A 15,045-nucleotide genomic window follows, 5' to 3' on the forward strand; every position below is an offset into this window, starting at 1 on the left:
AATGGGGATATTTCTTATCTTTCTTCAAGGTAAGAAGTAAATTAATATGCAATTACTTATTAATGTCTAGACTCGATGGACTCGTTATACTCGGCGAGATTAACTACGATACTTATTATATTGGCGGTCTGGAACTTATTGGGCGGCATCACGGGAAGCAACAAGTCAACGAACTCTGCACTGCGGTTTCAAGCCGTTAGTTGCTTGCAGTTTAATGGAGGCTTTAGGGGTGTCGGTGCCTGGTCCACCATTTTGCCCTACGACGTATGATTCACCCGCCCACCCTGCCTCACCGCCGGGCATGGTGAGCCTAAGGTTATGGGGCAATTGAGGCAGCAGCGTAGTGACAGAGAATCTAAAAGGCTGCGTCAAAGCTCAGGTTAACGCGGTCTTCACTCACCTTCCAGGATCAAAGCATCAAAGCCGTATGTGGCAATTAGGTTTTTCGTTTCGAGCAATCTTGGTACTCTCTGCTTTCTCCTCTCTACATACCTCGACACCAGCACCTACGTAAATGGCGCAATCCGACCTGTTGATTGAAGTAGTCGATGAATACAGAAGCGAGTGTTCGGCAATTGTCGCATGCCATCTCTTCCAAAGCCCATTTCCCGCAATCCATTCCAATCGGGAAAGCGTTCTATCCGATCCAATGCACTCAGCTAGCCTGGCCTAGGAGCCTGGAGGTCTCAGCGCTCTACCCTTTGTAGAAGTACGAGGATTCCACCCACCCATCCACTCCGTCCTTCTCCACAGAGACGATGTTTCCGGCTTTGAAGGAGGTTAGCCTGTTCCAAATCGAGGGAGGGTTTCATTCTTCTCCGGGCGGAAAGAACATGATACCTCAATTAATCGCGGCACGTCGAACATACGGCACGTTGTCTAAGCGAGCTGAAAAATGCACCCTGACCTGATCGTCTGGACTCGCATGGAACGGGACATTTTTGCCTTGTGGGCGCCGGAATACGGCTAGCTGCAGCCTCTTCAGCCCTGCAGCAATGTCTTCCCGCTTGATTGGCTCTCAGAACACACCGAAAAACCCCTCTGGCTCTGGAGTCAGTGGAGGCCTGATGGACATTTTCCTCGACAAGGGTTCGGTGAACTCAAGTCTCGCCGTGCGAGCGGGCAAAGCCCTGGGCAACAACCAGCGGCCCACGAAGCTGCGCTTAGCTTTCACGTTGGCTACGCGGTGCTGAACCGCCGATCAAAGTTCTTCAGCTCAAAGCAGCCAGCCACATATTATATTACTCTGTACAACTGCCTATGAGGTGAGATGGATTTATACCCTGCTACGTGCGCAACGTGTTTAGCTTCAGTGGATACGATGCACCAGCACTTAGGCCCCCGTATCTTACCTACAAGGCAAGTGGTCTAACCAGTAGCCTGTCTTCCTCTGAGTCTAAGGTGGCCGCCCACGCAAGACAACACGATGCGACTCGCATTCACCAAGTGAATAATAAGAAAGGTAGTATACCGGCTCTCTGCCTTCTTATAAACCAATTCTTTTCCCCGTCCTTCTATTCTCGGCCGACCTAACTATCAACTCGGCCCGCAAATCTCAACAGAGTCAACACGTTCCCGTCGCGACAACCATCGAACAACGCGCAACCCAACATGGGCATCAAGACACTGTTTCCGGCTTCGAGCCAGAAGCCGCGATCACAATACTCCATTGCAAATAAAGTTGGACCTGGCAAGAAGACCGGCTTCGGTCCCTGGAGTGGATCTGATCTTGCTGTAAGTCGTTTTCTACACGTAGTCTTTTGTTCCACGGCAACGGTGGAACTGACGCCCCTTCTAGCTTCTCAAGGACAATTTCTCCATCTCCACCTGGCTCCTCATGGGCGGTGCCATCCAGATCCTTCTCTCTTTCATCTTCCCTCGCTCTTATGTTGCTTTCCCTGTTCTCCTCATCTTGGCATGGAACATTGTCGACGCTTTCCTCATGCAGTTCGGTCTGAAGAGGAATGTCTGGGCCGAGGGTGTCATTGATGGAAAATGGAGCGTGGGATATCCTTCCGAGGGAGAGACAGAGGTGGTCCATGGAAATCCGGGCGACAACGGTCCACGCGCGGTCATGATTCTAGGGGCAAGAAGCAATTCACCAATGGGCATGTTTGCTGACGGTGAGAATCGGCCCTCCCTCACCGGATCGATCAGCTCTAACGCTTTTATCGTCCAGGCTACAAGGAAGTTGCCGATCGCTTCCGGGATATGCTTGTGCAATTAGAGGATACTCGAGAAGAAAGTGGCTGTAAGTGCCTTCTACCGCTTCCTACACATCTTCCCCACTAACTCTCATTAGTCATGGGGATGTCGACCTGGATCAATGGTGGCGAGCGGTCCACGGGCAATGAACTCGCTACCATTTCGTACTGGCGCTCGGTTGAAGACATTCACAATTTTGCTTTGTCACCGATCCATCGCGATGCCTGGAACTGGTGGAATGACACGGTGTCGAAGCACAAGCACATCGGTATCATGCATGAAATCTTTGCTCTGCCCGAACGCCAGGGATGGGAGGGCATTTATATCAACTATCACCCAACTGGCCTGGGCGTGACGACCCGGCCCGTTGAGGCATCCGAAAAGGGAGGTGAGAAGGTGTGGATCAACCCTATCGTGGATGCCAGCCGAGGTGTCTACCGCACAAGTCGAGGACGGATGAGCAGAGGAGACCCTGAGGGCAAGAGCAACGACAAGGTGGCCAAAAATCCCTACTCTCCGGTTGTCTACGTGAACTAGGGATCGAGGGGTGGGTAAGAAAGAGGTCAAGAATGGCGCAATGGCGAACAACGGTATACATTACTACGCAATCGAGCATCCCAGGATATGTCGCCCGAGGACTCCCTTTTTGGTTTGCTCTTCAGGCATAAACAGCTTGTTATTCCTCCAAATTCAACATCATCAAGCTTTCCCCCCTCCCAAAGTTCTTCCATCAAGTACAACAGGAACCTCCATCTCCTGCCTTTCAGTCTCACTCAGCCTCGAGTGTGGGCAACGAGATACTGTGCCGCAATCAGCACAAAGACCGCAGCGCCTCCACCCACGGTCACCTTGGCGAGATCAGACAGCGGATTGCCTTCGAGAGCGCAGAAGATGACGCTGGCCATGTCGATGGTGTCGACGACCAGGCCGAGCCAAACTGCCGAGCGGAGGGCAGACTGGCTCTGAGCCAGGCGCAGACCAGCTAGCGTGGTGGTAGGTCCGTCTGGGCCGTGACCGTGTTCGAGGCCGGCGGTGAGATCGGGCGGCTGGGACACAGAATCCCTAGCTGGTGGTGCTGCGTTTCTGTCCCCTTCGCGGTCCTTCTTGGTAGCAGCGGTGGTGGTACCGGACGAGACCTTGTTGAACAGCAGCGGCATCCTGCTGGGATCATCCGCGCCGGCACCAGCCTCTTCTTCGCCCTTCTTCGCCTTCTTCTTCGCAACCTCCCCGTCGCACTCCCGGACCCGCTTCCACAGGTACGCGCCCAGCACCAGATCGCGGACCCCCGTCATGCGGCCCAGGAGCACCGCTTCCGCGGCCCCCGGCGCCAGCGGGATGCCGAAGAGTACGCCGGCCTGGCGCGGGACGAGCAGGCACGACGCCCCGACCAGCATGCGCAGCGCCGAGAGGGTTCTCAGCGAGATATTATGGGCCGACGACATCTCTCTTGCTTGCTTGATTACCCGTTGTTACGCAACCTCTGAGCAGAGCAGGTCGGCAGGGAGATCTCGGTGCGGTGGTTTGGTCAGTGGCAGGAGGAAACCCACGGATGCTTCTCCCCTTGATCTTCGATAGAGTCCAAGCACGTCTCACACACTGCCGTAGTCAAAGCCCTAACACGAAAATAATGACACAATGCTCTCTCACACGTCAGGTCCGCTCAGGTCAAGTAAAGTCACGTAAGCTCAGCGAAAGGGGGTGGAAGGAAGGGACAACCAAAAAAAAACCCCCCTTCTTTCTGGCATCTGCTACCGGAAGAGATGTCATATATATAAATATATATATATATATACACTGACAGGCAGACACACACATGCACACATAATATACATTCGTCCTGGCCCTTCTGACCCTTTCAGGTCGTTGTGCTCCTTCGTACCTCGTATATCGCGACCATCATAACGTAAGAGTCGCGTCGCACGCACGCATCGATCCTCTTGGCCATGTTGTTATGTATCTCTTCTTTAAGTTTACACATTCAGCCGGAAGGAAGGGGAATAGAGGGACAGAAAGACACTTGCTTTTACCCTGCATTTTCACAAGGCCTCATCTATCTAGCCTTTTCGACCTGTTTTTCATCGTCATTATTCTTCTTCATGTGTCATCCATTGACTAATCCACACGGCCCTCGCCTCCTAGTAGGGGGCGTCCCGTGCTCTCTCCATTGTGGTTGTCCAGCCCTAGAATACTTAAAGACAACATGCCATCCCCACTATGTGCAGTATTGATGCTGAAAAAGCGCTGTGTTCGTGCCGAATTCGTTACACACACAACGCTAGCCGTCCCAATCGCGCCGTTGAATAGTTATGACAAGAACCAGCCCCATGTTTTGATCCCCGGTCGCTCTATCAACACTCCTTCCATGGAAGACATACGTGTAATGCAGTGTTTTCGATCAAGTAGCCGATAACCCCGTAGCATCTTGGTGAAACGTGCCGTCATAACCGCAGAAATAGTAGTAAAGCCCATCCGAGTAATCCAATAATGCTGGCGATCTGTCTTATTTCTTCTTTCCCTTTGATCGATTGGCTGGCGCCGCCGTAGATGAGACACTCTGCGCTCGAGAAGGTGCCGGAGAAGTCGCTTTGCTGCCACGACCAGATTTGACAGCCTTGACTTGTTTATTCTGGAAGAACTGTTAGTCGGAGCTGAGCAACGCTTGCTTACTGGTACACACCACAATGCCATTCTTTGCCTTCTTTTTCACGGGCGCAGCTTCGCTGTCGTTCTCCTCATCTTCGTCGTCATCTCGATCACGACCTCGTCCCTTCCCTGGGCCATGGCCATTTGTGAGCTTCTCCTCGGCTTCTCCAAACTCTCTGGATACGGTGTTGAGCAGGGTGGTGCATCGCCGACCAATCTCAACAGGTGTTCTGCTCAGGAAGAACCAATCAAACCGGAAAAGGGGCGATTCCCGGATCTCATCACGGATTTTCTCGTACAACCCTTCACCGTCAACACCGTATTTGTCAAGCATGACCAGCAGGAAGCGGTCTTCCTCTTCGGTGTAGACCTTCTTGTTGGTCGTGGAAACCGTGTAGTTGATCTTCAGTTGTTGCAACGGCACTCGGTACATCTCCATCTTCTTCCGCAGCATCTTGCGCTGGCGTTCAGTCTTTCGCAGCTTTTCTTCACCTGCCTCGATGTTCTTGATATATTTGTCGAACTCGGCAATTTCCGTGTATCTCTTCCAGAAGACCTTGGCATATTTTTCGATTTCATCGGGCTCCTTGCTGTCGACTTCAGTCGCGATTAATTCGTAATTTGTTCTGCCAAATTTAGCAGAACCATTGATGAATTGTTGGAAATCGCGGCGATTCCAGTTGCCGAATCCATGTTCCTGCATCTCTGCTTTGTGCCGTTTCTCTTCCTCCGTTAGTGGCTCCGCGTTGTCAATCTCATTCTGAGCTAGTCGCTGATCTGCTTCGCGGTCGCTCAAATCTTCTTCCGTACCTTCTGTGAGGGGTACTTTGAAGCCGATTTCTTTGTGATAATACGCTGTCTCCTTTTCCTGCAGTTCTTGGAGACCTGGAGGGAAGAATTGCCAGTCGTGCACAGCGACCTGTTTCGGCGCTCGTGGAATCTTGGGTTTGGTATCGGCAGGTCGACCACCCGTTGACAAAGCCTGCTTGTAGTACTTATCCATCGAGTAGGACTGTTCCTTTCGTTCGCGCTTGCTTGGATTGATCCAGTGCAGGCTAATGTCTTTTCGACGATTCGTGAAGTCTTGGCCGTTCCACTCATAAGCATTCTCGGAGGAGAATTTCTGAAGGTCGTCAATTCCAAGCTTCTCATATTTCGCATTGAGCTCTGCTGTTCGAGCTTCGCCACGTCGCAGAATCTCATCAATGTCGTCGAGTGCTCCTGTTGAACCCTTTGTTTCGAATACTTTCTCCGCGCCATGTTGAATCATGGTCAATAATTCATCCTTGGAGGCGGCCTGCTTGACTTGCTGTTGAGCACGCCCTTGTTGAATGACGAGCTGGTCCAGGCGCAACTTCTGGGCAGCTCTTTCGAGGACCTTCTCTTCGATAGCATTCTCTGTCACGAATCGGAAGACTATGACTTGCTTCGTCTGGCCAATTCGATGTGCTCGGTCCATTGCCTGAAGATCAGCTTGAGGATTCCAATCGCTATCATAGAGGATGACAATGTTGGCTGAGGTCAAATTGATCCCCAGACCGCCTGCTCTGGTAGTGAGAAGGAAGACGAATTTCTCCGAGTCTGGTTTGTTGTACTCATCGATGGCGGCAATTCGGTCCTCATGTGCAGTTCCGCCGTCAATGCGACAGTACTTATGACCTCGGAAAACGCAGTAATCTTCGAGAATGTCTAGCACTCTGCTCATCTGGGAGAATATCAAGACTCGGCTTCCCTCTTCCTTCATTCGGGTCAGAATCTTGTCTAGAATGATCATTTTGCCAGAGTTGTAGACGAGATGTTCATCCGTAGTGTAGGGAGGACCCGGCTCAGCGCCTTCAAACAGATAGGGATGATTGCAGCATTTTCGGAGCTGCATGACAATGTTCAAAAGTCTCGTCTTTGATTCCCGCTTGCCTCCGGCGCCGTTGACGGCGTCGATGTCCTTCTCCAAGATCTTCTTGTACCATTTGACTTGCATCTCGGACATGCCAACGTAGAGATTCACCTCCCTCTTCGGCAACAGACTCTTCTCGACGTCACTCTTTACTCTTCGAAGCAGGAATGGTCTTAGAACGCGATGAAGCTGCTGGACCACTGTGTCTTGGTCTTCATTCTGGCTAGAGAACCAAGAGTCAAAGGCTTCAGAGTCTCCAAATACATCAGGGAGCAAGAAATTGAGGAGAGCCCATAGTTCGTGAAGGTTGTTCTGAAGGGGAGTGCCCGTGATAAGCAGTCTGTTCCGGGAGCTAAACATTCGGATAATCTGTGCAAGTGAGGACTCCTCGTTCTTGATTCGATGGGCTTCGTCGACTATGATGTACTCCCACGCAAATTTCTTCAGATGAGACTTCTCTCGGAGAATCATCTCGTAGCTCGTAATGCAGACATCGAATTTCTCGTCAATCAGCCGTTCATTGATCAAGGCATGACGGTCATCCTTTGCACCTTGCAAAACCAGCACATCGACGTCAGGGGTCCATTTCTTGAACTCTCGATGCCAGTTGTCCAAGGTGGATTTGGGAACCGTGATGAGATGTGGACCTTTGATGCCACAGATATGTCGCAAATACCCGAGAAAGGAAATGGTCTGCAACGTCTTACCGAGACCCATCTCATCAGCAAGGATACCGCTAATACCGTTCTCGTGAAGAGAAATAAGCCAATTGAGACCAGCAACCTGATAGTCGCGCATCTCGCCACCCTTAATGAAGGCCGGTGATTCCCGAAAGACAGTCTGGGAAGCTGTGCCACGCTTCTCGTCTCTGAGGAGTTCAGCATCCTCTTCCTGTTCGGTCTTTCGCTTGTTTGCACCTGCCGCACCGCCTTTGCGGGACACGACCTTGCGGGCCTTTGCCTCCTCTTCAGCATTTTCTTGGTCGATCTGCTGTAGCACTTCTCTGATCTTGGGGTTTGGGCTGGCATCGATAAAGTGGCGGAAGAGGTCGGTCAAACCCAGCAAGTACTTGAATCGTCGTATAGTATCATCTTCCTTCGACTCGTCCAATTGCCCATGCTTCTTTCCTAGGATGCTTTTCCGCAGCTGAAATGCTTCTGAGCGCTTCTTGCGACCATCAACCTGAGGGGTATCTCCAGCCACACTAGAGGCGGTAGTGTTGGGATTTGTATCAGAGTCGGTGTAGTCGGGGGTATCGTCTACTGGGCGATTGAGGTGACCAAAAGAAGGTCTGTGAGGGCGTACATACTCACGACCATCAGTCATTGGAGTATCCGCGACAGAGGAGGTTTCGGAGTCGGGTTGTTGTGACTTTGAGGGAGCCATGGTAGACTTGGTTGAGGGGTGATGGCCGCCACGGCCGCGGCAGAGGAATAGTTTCGTTTCCGTCAATGTAAATAGTTCAGACGCGACTTCTGATGGCTGAAACAGGCAGGATAGCGACGCAGCGCGAGTTAGAGAAAAGGCACGATGGCAACGTCGCGCGCAGGGACAAGTAGAGTTGTCAAGCAGATGAGGTTGAGGAGGGCAAAAAGATATGGAGGAGAGGGTGTGGAGAGAAGAATGAATGCCTCTGCCCTTGCTAACAAACGCGCTGCGATGGTTTTTGATTGGCCACAACACGTCCATGGTTCGGCTTACATGCCGCGTTGAACCATCCACGTGACCTCACCTTCCGATGGAGGCGAGACGGATCAACATATCCGCCGAAACGTGGTCACATGTCGCAGAGACTTACACTCCACTTCACAATTGCTGTCTTCGGCCTGCTTTCATTCCGCCAGCTGCCCAACCGCAACTACACTGTCGCTGCTTGTCCCCCTCGCCTCCTTGTGCAAGCGGACCACGACTGCTTCTGAGCTCTACTACTTCTTTGACATCCATCTTCTATTTTGCCGACAGAATCAATCTTTCTCTCTTCTGACGCCCGGCATCAAAAACAAACCCCTCCCACGACCGCTCTGTAATCAGGACGTTTGCTAGGCGCCCGACGCACCGCTCCTACATCTCCTTATCAAACCCCAAGAGCCTCCTCGAGTCTCCATCATGGACTCGATGAGGTCTCTCAACACCTCGCTACCCTCGACTCGGCCTGCTCCGCCTGAACAACTCCTCCAAGCCTTCCGGACCGCTGCCCTCTCCGTCACAAACCTATACAAGTCAGCAGTCACAGATCAAAATGCCAGCCGTCAAGCTGGATATCAAGATGCTCTGGAGGACCTGCTTAGTTTCCTGGATAAAGAGAATCTCGGTCTACAAGATGGCGAGGGCTGGAGGGTGAGGCAGTGGGCTACGGAAAGATATGAAGGGTCTACCCATCATCACCAAATCGAAAGTGATGATGAAAGAAGTGAATCCGGGCAAAGACTACGAGGTGCCACTCCAGCAGGCGAACAACCGGTCATAACTCCAACAGCCCGGTCTGAACCTGCGAGAGCAGAGTCCGGTACCCAAACCGACGATACCCAAATTCCTCTTCTCCAGGATCAGGCGACGTCGACCCCCATGTTCTACTTCGGTGGAATCTCAGCTCCAACATCACTCGACGACATGCAGACCGATGAGGACGGCAATTCACCCTCGGAAGCTCAGGGCTCTTCATCAACGTCAGGCAACGCGAATCGGGCAAGTCTTGTCAACAACCGAGGAAATCGCACACCCCATAGAAGCGGTAACCAAAGACACGGAACACGATCATCGACGAGAGAATTTACTTTCACAGCCGGCACTAAGCGCAAATTTCAGATACCCGACTTCTTTGACATTTCCAACATTGGACCAAGGGATGGATTCGAAAGCAGCAAGAAGGGACGTATTTCATGATTTTGGGCTACCCAACCAGGGTTACGTGTTCAGCGCCATGACCAAGATCTTTTAGTCTAGTGCGTGGAAAGGTATATTCTTATGAGGACATGACCATCAGCATGGCGAAGTTTAGCGCGGTAGAGTGCATTCATGTATTGGCTCGAGTTGAGCATTTTAGAGAGAACAGATACAGAGTACTCGATGCTTTCAAAGGGGTCCTGAGGTGGTGCCCCTAATACAGATTTGATTCCTTGAGTCATTCGACTTGTTACATATGTTGACCAGCCTCGTCTCCCGTTGAACAAGGATAGAATAACATAGCAATGACCGACCATCACCACAGAATGCCCTAGATGAACATGCGATAGACCCCCAAGCCCATGAGTGTTGCAGACAATGACAAGATGCCCAGTTGGCGTGAGCCGTACTTGTACTTGGATTTGCTGAATTCGATAGCCTTCTGCCGGGCGCGAAGTTGCTGCATGCCCGAAAAGTATGTGTAGCCACCTAGGCCCACGAACGCCGTTGAGCCTGGGGAAAAAAGAAGCAACAGTCAGTCTCTCTGAAGCGGGACTTTGGGTGGAAATCTGTTTATGGGCATATGGTCACTCCATACCGAGAACCCTGCACGAAAGACAATCCTCCTTGTCGAAAGCCCTGGGGTTTTCGAACTCAGGGAACTTGTCCTCTTTTCTTGAAAAACCCATCCTTCTTTTTTCGATTTGCGACTCCGGACTCCCAATTACATTTTCTTCGAATGGATGAATATTCAAGTCAGACTTTGTAGGTCTCTTTGCCTGATGCTTTGATGGGCTTGATGGCTTATATCTCAGAAGGGAAGCGAGAGCTGTTTTCGCCCCCGGAATAGTGGATGCATAAGCTGCAAACACGCCAAGAGAAGCTTGACTATTAATGGCCTGGTGATCTACAGGTACCATCGGTCACATCGGTCCCTTGTAGGTGCTATACAGGAGGGGCACGAGGGGCACCCGACATGCCTTTAATGACCCGCGAGGTACCTGGAGCTCTTTGCTGTCCCTTGCTGCCATTGTCCCTTTTACCTGCGCTATTCCATCCATCTCAATACTCAGTGTTGTACATTGTTGTACATTTAAATGCAAACTTGCAGTCTGCGCCTCTTCCATTTCTAGGACAGTCCTCCCTTCTTTCTTTTCCATTCCTTCGGCAATCACTTTCTCTCTTAGCTCTTAACCATTCGCTCACCTTTTTTGCATTTTGCTCAGTCAACCAGCAACCATCCATGTCGCAGACCACCAGGCACAACATGGCAATATCAACTTGCCGTTTGCTGTGGTGTTTCGCCATCTTTCGATGATCCTACAATCCCCCAACTCCGAGAAAGAACCCGAAGAGTTTCCCTTCGTCTACATTAATCCGCGCGATCTCGAGTCTAGAAGATAGGAATACAATAAAAAATGGGTGGGCACAATTTGACTCCTGACGGATACCTGAGTCCAAGCTTCCCTCGCCTCTATCCTCTGCTTTCGAAGGTTACGTGCGAATGCTTGCTCGTACGTTGAAATTGTCAATGGAGCGCTGGCTTTGGGCTCGTTCTTTACGCAGTCCTTCACTTGTCACCATGCTTCTTGATACCAAATAACATGCCCAGTCAAGCGACCTCTCACTTATGCCCCTTGGAACGAGGTATTGTGCCCTGGAGTTATTCTAAATCCTGTAATAGAACATTCCGAGTGACTCGTGGTCTAAAAATCTATAGGCGTCTTGATGGAAGGAGAATGAGCATCATATTCTGCGCTTCGGAATCACCCTATATGTGTATCACTATGAAAGAATATGTTGATCTGCTACCTTGGAAGCAAACAGGATGATTTCTTTCCTGCTACCAGAGTTCATGCAACTCCTTCTATCCGCCTTGTCACTGCGACTGGCCTGACAAATGCATCGTTGATGTCCTTTAGTCGAACACCGCCACGGGAGACGCTCGCATCGCATTTGTCCGAAACTGTGACGCAACTTGTGCGGTTGCCGGCAAACAATGAATATTGAACACCACCTTGAGTGATGGGAGTGTATATCCGACTCTTGCTCCCTCACCAGCGAAGCGAAATTGCAATTTGTAACCCAAATTAAGAGTAGTCAGACTCTTGATCGCATCGCTTAACTCGGATACGGCTCGAAAAATGGCACGACATCCAGCAAAGACAGACCGTATCGTCATTGTCGGCGCAGGCGTATTCGGACTGAGTACTGCTCTTCATCTAGCAGAGAGAGGCTACAACAATGTCGCCGTCTTTGACGCACAGCCATACGAAATCACAAAGTATGACTACATTTCAGGCTGTGATTCCGCTTCTTCCGATATGAACAAGATTATTCGGTCCGCATATGGCGAACAAACAGAATACCAGGCCCTCTCTTGCGAAGCTATCGAGTGCTGGGAGGCATGGAACAAAGAGATCAGCGACGGTAGCTGCGTCCCTGGTGGCATGAGTAGGGCGGATAAAGTCTTCATCAACAACGGCCATCTCTCATTGACCGACCAGAATGAACTTCCTGATTTTGAGAAAGCAACGATCAGAAACATGCAGCGAGCTGGCTTCACCGATACACAACTCATCACTACCGACAATCGGCATAATGAAATTGCCAATAAGAGAGGCTTTGGAAATGCAATGGATCCGTTCAGACGAAAATCTAAAGGCAAAGGCTGCCTCGGCGTTCTCGACACAACAGGTGGCATTGCCGTTGCTGATAGAGCTTGTCGTTTTGCGCTGCATAAGGCAAAGCAAATCGGCGTTCACTTCGTACTGCATCCTGACTCTGGTCATTTCGAAGCATTCAGCTACGACGAACGAGGACGAGTGAACGGGGTCGTCATGAAGGATGGTCAGAACCACCCTGCGTCGAAAGTCATCATGGCATGCGGCGGGTGGACGCCCTCGTTGATTCCAGAGCTCGACGGTATCTGCGAAACTACGGCTGGGTCTGTGGTGATGTTGAAGATACCTCTCGAATCACCGCTCTTCGAACAGTTCGCCCCAGAGAAGTTTCCATCTTGGTCATACAAAATGCGGGATGGTGCCACGGGTGGCCTCTATGGTTTTCCCCGAGATGGAAGAGGATACATGAAGATTGGGTACAGAGGTACGAAATACACCAATCCAAAGACTCAATCCGACGGCAAAGAGCGCAGTGTGCCCATCACGAGATATACGGACGGCGAGAAAATTGCGCAGATCCCCAAGCAAGCGTTAGAAGTCTTCAAGTCTTTCGTCACCGAGTTTCTGCCAGAGCTGGTGGAAGAAGGGATCGATCTTCAGTTGACTCGATTATGTTGGTACACTGACTCTTTCGACAACCACTATGTGATCGACCACTTACCTGGTCAAGATTCAGTCTTGGTTGCGACTGGCGGGAGCGGCCATGCTTTCAAATATCTTCCCAACATCGGCAAATGGATTGTTGATATTATGGAAAGTGTTGGCATGGGTCGCCAGCTGATTCAGAGCTGGAAATGGAGGAAATCGCAGCCAGGCCAAGAACCTGTTAATATCCTTATGGAGGGCAGTAGCAGCCCGAGAGCACTCAGGAACGTGGAACTGTCTACCGATGACGATTTGAAGCTGTCTGCTCGATCTCAACTTTGACATGAATCTGCGCAGAGAACACGTTCGGCTGAACACGTGGGAGATGGGGGAGCCCATGCTCCTGAGAGACACGGAACATTCTGATTCCTGCGCCAGGGGATGGCCACCACAAAGAGATGAAGCCATCCACATTGTTCCAATTCACGACTCTGGTGTCCCCGGAGAACCCCGAACTAGTTGAGAAAGCCGTTATCGGAGATGGGCTACAACATTGTTACGTTACAGCGAGATAGGTCCAAGATAGGTCGTATTCATAGGGTTTCAACTCAGATCTACAACAACGGAATCAACATCAGGGGCAGAAAGTATCGCGGAGCAGGAACTTAGGAGACCAGCGTCCTCAATCTTGATATGTCCCCAACATCTTCATCAACGAAGCCCCTTGTCGTGGCTTTAGGCGACCCAAAATATGTCGGCGATGAATTTCTGGAAGACTTCAAGCGAGAGTTTGACTTTGAGGTAGTCCAACCCCTTGAGACACGTACCGTATAGCCCGCTTTCTAAAGGCAATCAGATCCTTCCAGCAACAAATCGCCAGGAAACTCAAGATCTCCTCCCAAAATTTATAGCCAGGTCCCGTCCAGTCGATGCCTTCATCATTCGCATGGGAACGATTCCATACGAGCCATTTGATGAAGATCTCCTTGGCAGCTTGTTGCCTCATTGCAAGATCATTACCTCTGCTTCAGCCGGGTTCAACGAGTTTGACGTCGACTGGATGACGCGCAACAATGTCTGGTTCTGCAACACCCGAGACGCTGTCGCCGAAGCAACCGCAGATATGGCCATTTTCTTGACACTGGCGGTACTGAGAGATACTACCAGAGGCGAAAAGAGCGCCAGGATTGGCAATTGGAAGCAGGGCCTTGTCCCAAGTCGAGACCCAACAGGGTTGACTCTTGGAATCGTGGGTATGGGGGCAATCGGGAAGGTGTGTAATACTCAGTACTTCTAGGGTTCCCTTGTGGCCGTCGACTGCTGACAGTGAACTTTCGGCGCTAGTATACGGCAAAGAAAGCCTCCGTCTTCAACCTCAGAATAAAGTACTACAACCGCAATCGACTCCCTCTGGAAGTGGAGCAAGAGTATAAGGCAGAATATTGCTCCACCCTTCACTCACTCCTCGGCGACTCCGACATAGTCTCCATTTCATGTCCGCTCAATGAATCGACCACGAATCTCATCTCTCATGCCGAATTTGCCGCTATGAAACCGGGCGCCTTCTTCGTCAACACTGCTCGTGGTGCTATCGTCGATGAGGAAGCGTTGATCAGAGCTCTGGAATCAGGCAACGTAACGCGCGCCGGCCTTGATGTCTTTTGCAACGAGCCAAATATCAACCCCTATTTCCTGGCTAGCGACAAAGTAGTTGTCCAGCCCCATATGGGAGGTCTTACGGATGTCGCATTCATGAAATCCGAGAGGGAATGTTTTGACAATATCAGGAGTCTGTTCAAGACGGGGAGACCTGTTGCGCCCGTCAATGAAGTGGTGACCAAATAGGGTCAGGGCACGAGCCCAGTTTATCCTCCTGCCTTCTCAAGGCTACTTGTTATATGAGAGCTCTTGCCTACTGTAACAGGTGCGCCATCTAGTTGGGCGGCACGTATAGATCCACGACGTGCGATCTGGGAAGAGTGCTCTCCCCTACAACAGCATCAAGGAATAGAGCACTGTTCCGCGCGGAATCTCTCGTTCTAATTATCCAATTCTAGTTCTCTGAAAAGTAATCTGTTCTTGCCACGGGAAATTGGGTATCGGTGAGCTTTCCCAACCGTTCCCTATTCGCCATTGCCCTTGTGCACACTT

The 15,045-nt window shown here is 50.9% G+C and overlaps 7 protein-coding genes across 7 annotated transcripts; 4 read left to right on the forward strand and 3 right to left on the reverse strand.

The window, feature by feature from the left end:
* Positions 1-1,611: 1,611 nt before the first annotated feature.
* A1O5_03624 (uncharacterized protein) lies at positions 1,612-2,742 on the forward strand (the record flags this gene model as incomplete). Its single annotated transcript, XM_007744235.1, has 4 exons — positions 1,612-1,734; positions 1,799-2,123; positions 2,180-2,251; positions 2,303-2,742. The coding sequence occupies 4 exons, from the start codon at positions 1,612-1,614 to the stop codon at positions 2,740-2,742; spliced, it is 960 nt and encodes a 319-aa protein (XP_007742425.1).
* Positions 2,743-2,978: 236 nt separating this feature from the next.
* A1O5_03625 (uncharacterized protein) lies at positions 2,979-3,647 on the reverse strand (the record flags this gene model as incomplete). Its single annotated transcript, XM_007744236.1, has 1 exon — positions 2,979-3,647. One exon carries the CDS (start codon positions 3,645-3,647, stop codon positions 2,979-2,981), a length of 669 nt encoding a protein of 222 aa, XP_007742426.1.
* Positions 3,648-4,705: 1,058 nt separating this feature from the next.
* On the reverse strand, positions 4,706-8,128 carry A1O5_03626 (adenosinetriphosphatase; the record flags this gene model as incomplete). Its single annotated transcript, XM_007744237.1, has 2 exons — positions 4,706-4,831; positions 4,883-8,128. The coding sequence occupies 2 exons, from the start codon at positions 8,126-8,128 to the stop codon at positions 4,706-4,708; spliced, it is 3,372 nt and encodes a 1,123-aa protein (XP_007742427.1).
* A 720-nt stretch (positions 8,129-8,848) lies between these two features.
* Positions 8,849-9,625, forward strand: A1O5_03627 (uncharacterized protein; the record flags this gene model as incomplete). Its single annotated transcript, XM_007744238.1, has 1 exon — positions 8,849-9,625. The coding sequence occupies one exon, from the start codon at positions 8,849-8,851 to the stop codon at positions 9,623-9,625; it is 777 nt and encodes a 258-aa protein (XP_007742428.1).
* Positions 9,626-9,956: 331 nt separating this feature from the next.
* Positions 9,957-10,305, reverse strand: A1O5_03628 (uncharacterized protein; the record flags this gene model as incomplete). The annotated part of the gene is made up of 2 exons (XM_007744239.1): positions 9,957-10,138; positions 10,224-10,305. Coding segments are annotated over 2 exons (264 nt in total), but the record flags the coding sequence as incomplete, so codon positions are not given.
* A 1,464-nt stretch (positions 10,306-11,769) lies between these two features.
* Positions 11,770-13,236, forward strand: A1O5_03629 (uncharacterized protein; the record flags this gene model as incomplete). Its single annotated transcript, XM_007744240.1, has 1 exon — positions 11,770-13,236. The coding sequence occupies one exon, from the start codon at positions 11,770-11,772 to the stop codon at positions 13,234-13,236; it is 1,467 nt and encodes a 488-aa protein (XP_007742430.1).
* A 351-nt stretch (positions 13,237-13,587) lies between these two features.
* A1O5_03630 (uncharacterized protein) lies at positions 13,588-14,739 on the forward strand (the record flags this gene model as incomplete). Its single annotated transcript, XM_007744241.1, has 3 exons — positions 13,588-13,695; positions 13,751-14,167; positions 14,239-14,739. 3 exons carry the CDS (start codon positions 13,588-13,590, stop codon positions 14,737-14,739), a joined length of 1,026 nt encoding a protein of 341 aa, XP_007742431.1.
* Between the last annotated feature and the right edge of the window lie 306 nt (positions 14,740-15,045).

Source organism: Cladophialophora psammophila, assembly GCF_000585535.1.
Source record: "Cladophialophora psammophila CBS 110553 chromosome Unknown aczJe-supercont1.4, whole genome shotgun sequence".
Classification (NCBI taxonomy): domain Eukaryota; kingdom Fungi; phylum Ascomycota; class Eurotiomycetes; order Chaetothyriales; family Herpotrichiellaceae; genus Cladophialophora; species Cladophialophora psammophila.